We start from the raw sequence: 13055 nt of genomic DNA on the forward strand, positions 1-13055 counted from the left end.
TATGACTTAGCCATTCTGTACTTAATAAGTGGCCACACAAACTGATCAGACAGATAATGAATCTATCTGGAATAGCGATAACAAAAGGACGAGGTGTTTGTTGCCCGTTACATACTGTCCTTTACTGGAGTGTGTTGTGTTTTAACTACCAATTAAAGAGAGCAAGACCATGGCATGGCGTAATAATGGTCTATAAATCATAATTCTCACAAACGTTTACGTAAAGTGTGCTATGCGTGTGTTCTTGCGTGAGTGTGTCATTAAGATAATGATAGAATGTGTAACAGATTGAATATCACGCTGGGAACAACATGAATCAATTGAAGACGAAACATGACTGAGACAGGCTGGTATAATGGGTTACATAAGGAAGCCACTCAGACCAAAACAAACACACTGCAGGTTGAATGCTAACCATAGTGCATTGATTGCACTTTGTTTTCTGAATTGCAATCCATCTAGAGTCCAGATGGAAATGTATGAAACTATAGCATCACATGTCTAAAGTGATAGACACAGTGTCTATCTACTGTATTTACACTGCTTCGGAAATAAATGTGCTCTATACCTTTGACAATATCTATCTGTTGTTATTGTTTGTGTGTTCATGATCATAAGTTTGCATTACAATATTCACACTGGTATACCACTTAAGTACAAAGCAATATATTGGGCATGCATTCTAAGTGGTATGGATATTGGATCATATGCACTTGTGTGAGAGGGAGGGGTTGCCCAATTTGACAACTTTGTGCTACTTACTTTGTCCACTAGAGGGTGGACCACTCCACATTATCAACACCCTCTACACAGCATAGTCCACCAGTGAAAATAAGAAATTAAAGTTCCACCAATAAAGAAAATAGTTTTAATATATCAAGCCACAATTACATACAAGTATTCTGTCATACCATACGTCTTGGTTTCAGAAACATGACAGTTTGATTTACAGTCAATTTAAACGAGAGCATGTCCTGATGGAGCAGCATGTCTGTAGTGTACCAGAGTATTTAGTTTATTTACAGCACAATCAGTTGTGATTAAAACAGTTGAGGCACTAGACAGTGGGATTGGCAGTGCAATTTTCTACATACCCTGGGGTAGAGCTTTGCTTTGATGGTCCACGACAACAGTATTCTCTGGAACATATGATATGGTGATGGTACTAATACTTTGACATACATTAAATAACATAATGTTTCTGTAAGGTACGGTAGGGGTATCAGTTCACACCGAGGGTGACAACAGTCCACTAGCTTTCACAAATTTCCCAGGTTTTCCCAGAAATCCTAGTTGGAATATTCTGGAAATGTCCTTCTTATGATTTCCCTTCTAATTCCAATCTTCCAACTGGAATTTCTGGAAAACCTGGGAATTATTAGGAAAACGAACAGAATTTTGTAACCCTATTCAGATCACACTCCTGCATTCTTCCTGAACAAATCAAATTGGCACAGTCACGTACAGTACAGCTACATCATCACGATGTGAAAACAGACATTTTATTACGGTAACTTACAATAAATTTCACTACACATATTTTGGAGGAAACAAAACTACGCATCAGACACGCCTTCCAATCTTCTGTAGGGATGACTTGTTGAGAAGCGGACCAATAGCAGAGGACTGAATACAGATTAACTGGTTAGCGGCGCTTGTTGTAGTTCTGTTGTGTGTTCCACTCATATGAATCTATAGTGGAAGAGAAAGCTTGTAAATAACACAGCACAGATTATTTTCAGATTGTCATTTTTAGCACAGTTCCAGCAATTATTGTGGATTCGTAACCAGGCCAGCTAAGAACAGCTTGGTTCAGCTCGGTTCGACTCAGTAGTGTAAAAAGCTAATATGAGGCCTGTACCTGGTTCGTCTTGGCTCCTCTTGCCCATCAATCCAACAAAGGAGTTAATTTTATGCCCTGAAAGAGAAGACAGCCAATACCATTGACACTGCAATTATAGACAATGAGTGATGCAGTGACTAGTGTGCAGAACAAAAAGGTGTGAGTTTTTCCAGTAACTGACAATATTATTTACACCCTGACCCTAAACTTAACCCTAGCCCTAACCTTAACCCTTACCCTTATTCTAACCCTAACTGTAACCTTAGCAAGCAGTTGCTTATCAACAGATAGTGTGTTGACAGTATGAACATCTGTAGAACATCTATCTGGACTATCCAAATAACGTGTGACCAATCATTTTAGTCAGTGATGCAATGAATAGTGTATAACCTAATGGTGAGAGGAGAGTGTGTAGACTAATATCTACACTCCCCTTACTCTGGCAGATATCTAGTCTTGTGCAAATTGATGGATGGACTCAGTCCCCGTCCCCTTGCCCTAGTGACTGAGAGATATAGCGGCGGCCACCCACACGTTTTGGAAGTAAGGGTAGTGGTTGGAGATTGTTTTTCCTAGGAGGGCGGGATAGGATGCACGTACTGAGGGGACACTTGCATCACAGACTGACGGACGTCTCTGTCAGACTCTGTCAATCACACTAATGGAATAGAATACAGTATAAGGGTGGAGGGAATGGGGGAGACAGGAGGATGTGGGGGAGAAGGGGGAGTGGTGGGGTTATAAAACTCTGCGTGAGACCCCTGGGATAACCTATCTGTCAACATACCCTATCTGGCAACACATCAGGGGTTTGGGAATCATGATGATCGTAACGGGCGACTGCATCCTGTGCAACTTCCATTGGTGGTCTAGTCACGAGTCACTTGCAATTTTCTTCTCAGTTTTCCCTCCGGACGTCATAAGTGCTTGGCGCCTCCATTGTGTGTTATATACTGTAATATATTATAATGTATATATTATATTATATGTATACTGTATAATGTATATATATAATATATATACTGTATAATGTATATATTATATTCAAAAGTTTGTGTGAATGGAAGGGTGAGATCCTCGGGTCCATCTTTCCATCATCCGCGTAACCAATCTAATTTAATGCCTAAATGTCCTTGGGGCATTGATTGAAGCGCTCTCTCTCTCCCCCTTTCTCTGCCTCCCTCTCTCGCTCACCTTTGCTCTTTCCACATCTCTCTCCTTCGCTCTCTCCTTCCATTCCTCTCTCTCCTTTGGTATCTCTCTCTACCTCTCTCTCTCTACCTCTCTCTCTCTTGCTCCTTCTATCTCCCTCCCCTCTCTCTTTCTCTCTCCTTGCCTCTAATGATGACTGACGTACAGTCATGCCTGCATCAAGGCTCCTGCAACACATTGGTCTATACCAGATATTCAGTAAATTCAGAAAATATTCAGACCCCTTGACTTTTTCCAAATGTTGTTACGTTACAGCCTTATTATAAAATGTATTGTTTTCCCTCAACAATCTACACACACACTACCCCATAACGACAAATCGAAAAACAGAAATACCTTATTTACATATTTTTATTTTATTTTAAATCAAATCAAATTGTATTTGTCACATGCGCCGGATACAACAGGTGTAGACCTTACCATGAAATGTTTACTTACAAGCCCTTAACAATGCAGTTCAAGAAATAGAGTTAAGAAAATATTTACTAAACAAACTAAAGTTTTAAAAAAATCATAAAATCAAAAAGTAATACAAGAAAATTACACAACAATAACGAGGCTATATACAGGGGGTACCGGTCCGGCAACATTTTCTAAAGACCCCATGGGAAATATCACATTTACATAAGTATTCAGACCCTTTACTCAGTACTTTGTTAAAGAACCTTTGGCAGCGATTACAGCCTCGAGTCTTCTTGGGTATGACGCTACAAGCTTGGCACACCTGTATTTAGGGAGTTTCTCCCATTCTTCTCTGCAGATCCTCTCAAGCTGTCAGGTTGGATAGGAAGCGCCGCTGCACAGCTATTTTCAGGTCTCTCCAGAGATGTTAGATTGGGTTCAAGTCCGGACTCTGGCTGAGCCACTCAAGGACATTCAGAGACTTGTCCTGAAGCCACTCCTGCGTTGTCTTGACTGTGTGCTTAAGGGGGGTCCTAAACGCCTCTAGAGCAGGTTGTCATCAAGGATCTCGCAGTACTTTGCTCTATTCATCTTTCCCTCGATCCCGACTAGTCTCCCAGTCCCTGCCGCTGAAAAACATCACCACAGCATGATGCTACCACCACCATGCTTCACCGTAGGGATGGTCCCAGGTTTCCTCCAGATGTGACGCTTGGCATTCAGGCCAAAGAGTTCAATCTTGGTTTCATCAGACCAGAGAATCTGGTTTTTAGGTGCCTTTTGGCAAATTCCAAGCGAGCTGTCATGTGCCTTTTACTGAGGAGTGGCTTCCGTCTGGCCACTCTAACATAAAAGTCTGATTGGTGAAGTGCTGCAGAGATGGTTGTCCTTCTGGAAGGTGCTCCCATCACCACAGAGGAACTCTGGAGCTCTGTCAGAGTGACCATCGGGTCCCTGACCAAGGACCTTCTCCCCCGATTACTCAGTTTGGCTAGGCAGCCAGTTCTAGGAAGAGACTTGGTGGTTCCAAACTTCTTCCATTTAAGAATGATGGAGGCCACTGTGTTCTTGGTTTTTGCTCTGACATGCACTGTCAACTGTGGGACCTTATATAGACAGGTGTATGCTTTTCCAAATAATGTCCAATCAATTGAATTTACCACAGGTGGACTCCAATAAAGTTGTAGAAACATCCCAAGGATGATCAATGGAAACATGATGCACCTGAGCTCAATTTCGAGTCTCATAGCAAAGGGTCTGAATACTTATGTAAATAAGGAATTTCTGTCTTTAACTTGTAATAAATGTGCAAAAAATTCAAAAAATCAGTTTTTGCTTTGTCATTATGGGGTATTGTGTGTAGATTGATGAGGATTATTATTTTTTAAATCCATTTTAGAATAAGGCTGTAACGTAACAAAATGTGTTAAAAGGGATTGGTTCTGAATACTTTCTAAATGCACTATATGTATTTATGCTGAACTTGCTGCCTCCTTTCGCTGAGTAGGGGAGTCATTTACGAAATGCTGGGATGTGGGATATCCCTCTCTCTCGCCCACTGGGCACAGATGTCAGTTTTGATTTACATTTGGTTGAGTTAACGACAGTAAATTCAGCGTCAAAAAAAATATGATATCACTATGTCATGATTTAGGTTCAAAGTTGTTTGACAAATTTCCTTTCTTGGATTACTTTTTCCATGTTGATTCAACGTCATCACATTGTTTTACTCAGTCGGGGTCTCAATTTACTGTTGAGAGTTAGAATAGTTGAATACACAAGGTGCAATTTCAAAATTTGGTTGTGCATTAGCAATTTTTCTCTTGTTATGTCATCACTGAGTCGCTCAATTAGCCATGTCAGCTAACAATTTTTACATTGGTAAGTTAGCCAGCTATCTAAACTTGTAGTAATCATGGACGAATACTGACTGACTCCAGGGGGGCCCCATGGATTTCGTTAGTCACACTCAGACGTCATTAACATGGCATAAGTCGTGGCAAAATGTGAAGAATTACCGGAAATTATCTTTAAAACTGAAAAAATGATCTCCACCCCCATGGCAAAATGGTTAGAATTGCTGTAAAATTTATATAATATTTAAGAAAAATAATCTCTCTGCCCCATGGCAAAATGAGTAGAATTGCATGAAATATGCTAGAAATTTCTATAAACCCCATGGAAAAATGTGTGTGTGGGGGGGGGGACATAACAAGGGGTCAAGGGGTCTTGAAGGCAGAATTAACACTACCATCCTAGTGAAGAAATGGAGTGGTCTTCAAGGCAGACTTAAGACTACGTATCCTAGTGAGGGAATAGAGGTCTTCAAGGCAGAATTAAAAGGATGTACCCTAGCGAGGGAATTTTGGGGTTTTAAAGGCATTGAAGACCACCTACTGTCTCCTTAAATCCCTCAAACGACCTGTTAGCTGTGTGGGTTGTGATTTAATTAAAACATCTAACAATTTTTTTTCTCTCTCTCCCTCTCTTTCGTTTGACTTTTACTTACCATTATGCAAACTAAATATCATTATTCAACCCATGCATTTTCTTATTTTGCTGCTGGGCAACATTTGGTGTGTGTTCTCCCTCCCACGCAAGGTTAGCACGAACCTCTACAACCCACATGGTGAAGTACAGGTGAACAGTACTCATGGAGTCAACGTCATCAAACGTCATAACTTGTAACACCTGACCTGATGTGCAAATAATCCCCAACCTTGCCTGATAGGCTACCAGCGCCTGCCTAGCCTACACACTTGTGCCTCACTTGCTCAGTTATGCACAGTCCTTGTGCCTCACTTGCTCAGTTATGCACAGTCCTTGTGCCTCACTTGCTCAGTTATGCACAGTCCTTGAGCCTTTGTAACATGTCAGTAAAACGAATTATAACTGAATAAACCATGGCTTCATATTTCGGTATGCAAGGACAATTATTGGGAAATCTTCTCCAATATTAATTAAAAAGATGAATTAATTATGAGTTTGTCACTTACTTTTTCGGGTTATCTGTGCATTCGCTGTTGGAAGAAAGGGGGAAAACATCAATCAATGTAGGCCTACAATAATGTAATTTCCTTTATGAATAGGCAAAAAACGTGCGTAAAGATATTGATATACAGTTTGTAATTATGAATTGCAATAATAATGCATAGCAATTACTGTGATTCATTTTAATGGCAATAAACGGGAAAGTGTCTAATAGAGACTGAAGAATGGGGACAGGGCGAGGCGCGAGGAGGCACGGTCTTACCGGAGGAGCGTTTCCCCATCAGGCCAAAGAACTGATGAGGCCGCGGTTTCCGCGTCATCCTCCGCAGTATCTCTCTGAACGGGTCAGACGACAGCCACTCACCCTGCACGAGGGAGAAAATCTAATTAACGGAACATTAGACATAGGGTATAGGAGGAGGGGGAGACAGACTCCCTTATAGCCTACAAGCCTATAGCTCTGCGTAAAATATCGTATATTTTTTATAGCTCTAGATCTAATCTCGCAGGGCAATCAATATATTACACTAAAGACACCCCGTGTGAACTTTCATATTCGATCCTATTTTTATCTGACTGGGTAGCCTATATTTCTAGAGTCAACATTAGTCTAAAAGCAGGGGCCCGCTGCTAATGGCCACGCGCTCATTAAAGTGTCCATCACTTATCCAAGACATCCCAGGTCCTTTGGTTCCTTCCTTATTGAATAATATAACCCACCCGCCTTGTTACAACGCTCTGTGTTGCCTCAGCGGCGAGGCAATGATCACATAGGCCTACCTGCTGAATGTTCCCAATCTGACTGAAGTTTATGAGAAATATGCCCCAAGAGCCGCCCAGAGACTTGGCAGTCGCCCAACCCGCAATGTCAAAGGTTGAACGTGCGCTACATGTGAATGAAGCTTCAATCTGGGACTAAAGTAATGATCGCTGTACACTGAGCTAAGAGCTCATAATTTACGCTCAATGAATCATAACAAATCTTTCACCCGATATATAATTTGTGTTGGTTGATGTTTTGTCCCTATACATGCTTAATTACGCATCACCAAACTCTCCGAAACAGGTGAAATATTTTATAACATGTGTGATAAAAAATAGGTTTAAACAATTTTGGTAAACAAAACACAAGGCTGTGCCATTAAATTAAACAATATTTTTTCCAATAGTTAAGCAATCATAAATTTTTACATGTCCATTTTTTTATTCGTTTATTAGACGATTCTAACAAAACATATATATAATTGTCTTGTTATGTCAAATCATTAAATCATTCCTACCGTAATTTGATCGTTTGTCCAATAATCAAGATCTTCTTTTGGACCAATTTCTTCACAAAAAAATTGGGCAATAGCAATAAAAGCTATCACAAGCGGTAGAAGTAATTTCATGATGCAGCTATTTGTTGCGCGCAACTCTTCCGCCCTAAAACTATTCTTTCTTCGTTTGTTTCTATTTTCAAAAGTAGAAATAGGCTATTAAAGCACTTGTAAACTGAGTTGAAATGTTTTTCAACCACTCTCTATGACTTTTGAGAGCTCGATGTTTACACCTGCGGAAATTGGTATCGTCTCCTCTCCATATAAGTGTCTTAAGCGTGCGCAAAAATGAAATGTTCCCTCCTTGGTTGAAACCTCCGCTCAGTTCCCTCTCTGCTCCAGTCCGCGCGCTCTGTCGCTCTACAGCGCCTACACCTTGGTCCTGTTGGGTCTTTGTGACCACACTGTGGTACTGCACTAGGTTATATAGCAAGGGGTAGAAGTGCGACAGGTATCTTAATTCGCTTTAAATCAAGTAAATTTCCTTGACATGTACTTGAGCTGTGTGATGACTAACATCCGTCGTGGTATTTTGCATATGGTCGATATTACTTTCAAACGTTCCCCTATGACCCTCCTTAGCACTCTGCTTATTGTTCCCGTTGTAATAGGAATGTCCAAGTGAAGCGAATGGAGTAGGTGAGTCTGATGACGCACTGAAGTTCAAGGTTTCTACGTAAGTCCTTATGACTGTCCTACGCCAAAGCAACAAATTCATCATAAAACGAAAGTTGATTTGCATCTTATATATCAGTGGAAGATGTTTTCAACAAACATTCCAGAATCTTCACATTGCAGTTGACAAGTTTGGATTCTAAAAGTCTCTTTTCTAAACTTTTGTAAAAATGAATAGTTGTAAATTGAATAATTAGAATTGCTAAGGCATGTTAACAGGAGTCTCATCTTTTTTCTGATTTCATATGTTACTTTACAAAGTAAACATGTTTAAAAAAATCTTAGATAGGCCTACAGAACCTCAATTTGCAGTGACCTTGATCCATAACCACTTAGTCTTAAAAAAATAAACACTTTGAACCTAACCCCTCTAAAATCACACAGATAAGGTCCCCCATCACTTATAGGCACTATAGACTTCTCTCAGAAGAGGATGCTGTGTGCTTTCTTCCTTTCTACCCAGATATATTTGACAATGGTTCTGGACACATAGTCCTGTAGGCCTACATGACACTCACACAGAGCTTTTAAACAAAGTCTAAATCATGGAGGTTGAAAGAAAGAGAAAGCGAGAGAAAGAGAGCGAGCAAAAACATATACAGTCCCTTGACTTTTTCCACATTTTGTTACATTACAGCCTTATTCTAAAATTCATTCAATTGTTTTTTTCCCTCATCAATCTACACACAATACCCCATAATGACAAAGCAAAAACAGGTTTTTAGAAATTTTAGCAAATGTATTAAAAATAAAAACTGAAATATGACATTTACATAAGTATTCAGACCCTTTACTCAGTACTTTGTTGAAGCACCTTTGGCAGCGATTACAGCCTCGAGTCTTCTTGGGTGTGACGCTACAAGCTTGGCACACCTGTATTTGGGGAGTTTCTCCCATTCTTCTCTATAGATCCTCTCAAGCTCTGTCAGGTTGGATGGGGAGCATCGCCGCAGAGCTATTTTCAGGTCTCTCCAGATGTTAGATCAGGTTCAAGTCCGGGCTCTGGCTGGGCCACTCAAGGACATTCAGAGACTTGTCCCGAAGCCACTCCTGCGTTGTCTTGGCTGTGTGCTTAGTGTCATTGTCCTGTTGGAAGGTGAACCTTCGCCCCAGTCTGAGGTCCTGAGCGCTCTGGAGCAGGTTTTCATCAAGGATCTCTCTGTACTTTGCTCCGTTCATCTTTCCCTCAATCCTGACTAGTCTTCCAGTCCCTGCCACTGAAAACATCCCCACAGCATGATGCTGCCACCACCATTTCTTTAAATTTTTGTATTTATTTATTTGACCTTTATTTAACCAGGTAGGCTAGTTGAGAACAAGTTGTCATTTGCAACTGTGACCTGGCCAAGATAAAGTAAAGCAGTTCGACACATACAACAACACAGAGTTACACATGGAATAAACAAACATACAATCAATAATACAGTAGGAAAATCGATATACAGCATGTGCAAATGAGGTAGGATAAGAGAGGTAAGGCAATAAATAGGCCATGGTGGCAAAGTAATTACAATATAGCAATTAAACACTGGAATGGTAGGATGTGCAGAAGATGAATGTGCAAGTAGAGATACTGGGGTGCAAAGGAGCAAGATAAATAAATAAATAGAGTATGGGGATGAGGTAGATTGGATGGGCTATTTACAGATGAGTTATGTACAGGTGCAGTGATCTGTGAGCTGCTCTGACAGCTGGTGCTTAAAGCTAGTGAGGGAGGTAAGAGTCTCCAGCTTCAGAGATTTTTGCAGTTCGTTCCAGTCATTGGCAGCAGAGAACTGGAAGGAGAGGCGGCCAAAGGAAGAATTGGCTTTGGAGGTGACCAGTGAGATATACCTGCTGGAGCACGTGCTATGCTTCACCGTAGTGATGGTGCAAGGTTTCTCCCAGATGTGATGCTAGGCATTTGGGCCAAAGAGTTCAATCTTGGTTTCATCAGACCAGAGAATCTTGTTTCTCAAGGTCTGAGAGTCCTTTAGGTGCCTTTTGGCGAACTCCAAGCGGGCTGTCATGTGCCTTTTACTGAGGAGCCAGGCTCCCCAGCATTGCGCACTCCTGCCATCATCATTACGCACATCTGGCTTCCCCCGTCACGCGCATCAGCGATTATTGGAATCACCTGGACTCAATCACCTCTGTCATTACCTCCCCCATATCTGTCTGGTTCCCCGCTCTGTTCCCGACTTCTGCATTGATTGTCTTATGTCCTTGTGTACCCGTGTGCTGACGCTGTTCCTGTCTTGTTTTATGTGTGTTTCCTGATTATATGTTTGACTCCCCGTACCTGCTTCTCATCCCCGGCGTCGGTCCTTACATGTGGTGTTGATGGTAAATTTGACCCCAATAAATACAGCGGGAGATGCATCAACAGCAACCTTGGGACAATCCTCTGCATTATCATTAACAGCAGACTCACACATTTCCTCAGTGAAAACAATGTAATGAGTAAATTTCAGATTGGCTTTTTACCAAATTACCGTACGATAGACCAAGTATTCACCCTGCACACCCTAATTGACAAACAAACAAACCAAAACAAAGGCAAAGTCTTCTCATGCTTTGTTGATTTTCGTATGAGGGTCTGCTATATAATTTGATGGAATGCGGTGTTGGGGGAAAAACATACAAGATTATAAAATCCATGTACACAAACAAGTGTGCAGTTTAAAAAAAACACAGCCCATGACAACAAATCTTGGTAAGACAAAAATATAGGCTTGCCAGTTGCCAGGACCACAAATACAAATTCCATCTAGACACCGTTACTCTAGAGCATACAAAAAACTATACATACCTCGGCCTAAACATCAGTGCCACAGATAACTTCCACAAATCTGTGAACGATCTGAGAGACAAGGCAAGAAGGGCCTTCTACGCTATCAAAAGGAACATCAAATTCGACATAACAATTAGGATCTGGTAAGAAATACATGAATCCATTATAGAACCCATTGCCCTTTATGGTTGTGAGGTCTGGGGTCCGCTCACCAACCAAGAATTCACAAAACGGGACAAAGACCAAATTGAGACTCTGCATGGAGAATTCTGCAAAAATATCCTTCCTGTACAACGTAAAACACCAAATAATGCATGCAGAGTAGAATTAGGCCGATATCCACTAATTATCAAAATCCAGAAAAGAGCCTTTAAATTCTACAACCACCTAAAAGGAAACAATTCCCAACCTTCCATAGCAAAGCCATCACATACAGAGAGATGAACCTGGAAAAGAGTCCCCTAAGCAAGTTGGTCCAGGGGCTCTGTTCACAAACACGAACAGACCCCACAGATCCCCCGGACTGCTACACAATAAGACCCAACCAAATCATGAGAAAACAAAAAGATAATTACTTGACACATTGGAAAGAATTAACAACAAAAAAATGAGCAAACTAGAATGCTATTTGGCCCTAAAAAGAGAGTACACAGTGGCAGAATATCTGATCACTGTGACAGACCCAAAATTCAGATAAGCTTTGACTATGTACAGACTATGTACAGTGAGCATAGCTTTGCTATTGAGAGAGGCTGCCATTGGCAGACCTGGCTCTCAAGAGAAGACAGGCTATGTGCACACTGCCCAAAAAATTAGGTGGAAACTGAGCTGCACTTCCTGACCTCCTGCCAAATGTATGACCATATTAGAGACACATATTTCACTCAGATTACACAGACCCACAAAGAATTAGAAACCAAATCCAATTTTGATAATGTCCCATATCTACTGGGTGAAATACCACGGTGTGCATCACAGCAGCAAGATTTGTGACCTGTTGCCACAAGAAAAGTGCAACTAGTGAAGAACAAACACCATTGTAAATACAACCCATATTTATGTGTATTTATTTTGTATTTTAACCATTTGCCTGGAGGTGAATAACCCTGCAAAAGTGGAGAGGAGCCAGGTGATTTGTTTTGCAGAAAGTTGTTGGCTGTGAAGAGAGAGATACACCGACAACACACAGTCCACAGTGTCCACGCAGATCAATTAGTGCTTGACAACTCAAGTGCCTTTATCCCCGCAATAATGGACTCCTTTATTTCAATCAATGGCAAAATGCTAATGTTAATCTTACCGAAAAATAACACGTGAGGTGCAAAGCCTGTCTGTCATTCGCAATAGATGGAATGTCATTGTCATGTACGTGTACTGTATCTATAGTCTATGGATTATATAATAGGTCACCCAGTCACTATTAATCACATAGTGGGATGTGTACATTTCTAAAACATAAACCATCATGTAAATAGTCCTGAGTACATGTAGAGACAGAGATACAATGATGATGTTATGTCTTAACTGAAATCCACAGGTTATCAATGTACTTTAGGATTGACCCAGTCAGAATGTGGCCATCTTACAGAGATCCAACCTATAGGATGTGTTGTAATGAAACCTGAATCTACTCCTCTTTTTGACATTTGACCTTTTGCCACGTCACATTGTGCCTGTGAGCACATGCATATATTATTAAAACGTTCAGTTTATGAATAACAAATGTTACATTTATGGATCAGGATGAATAAATCAGCAGTGACTTAAAAGTCCCTGCTGCCTGGCGGGTCTGGAGACAAAGTTATGGTGGATCGATTTATGCTGCTGCTAATAGTAATGA

General features: G+C 40.9%; 1 protein-coding gene across 1 annotated transcript; it reads right to left on the minus strand.

The window, feature by feature from the left end:
- Positions 1 to 854: 854 nt before the first annotated feature.
- LOC139554919 (protachykinin-like) lies at positions 855 to 8164 on the minus strand. The gene is made up of 5 exons (XM_071368198.1): positions 7729 to 8164; positions 6711 to 6813; positions 6454 to 6477; positions 1862 to 1918; positions 855 to 1692 (listed from the first exon to the last, which is right to left on the minus strand). Exons 1-5 carry the CDS (start codon positions 7837 to 7839, stop codon positions 1646 to 1648), a joined length of 342 nt encoding a protein of 113 aa, XP_071224299.1. The 5' UTR covers positions 7840 to 8164; the 3' UTR covers positions 855 to 1645.
- Positions 8165 to 13055: the final 4891 nt, after the last annotated feature.

Source organism: Salvelinus alpinus, chromosome 26, assembly GCF_045679555.1.
Source record: "Salvelinus alpinus chromosome 26, SLU_Salpinus.1, whole genome shotgun sequence".
In the NCBI taxonomy this organism is placed as follows: domain Eukaryota; kingdom Metazoa; phylum Chordata; class Actinopteri; order Salmoniformes; family Salmonidae; genus Salvelinus; species Salvelinus alpinus.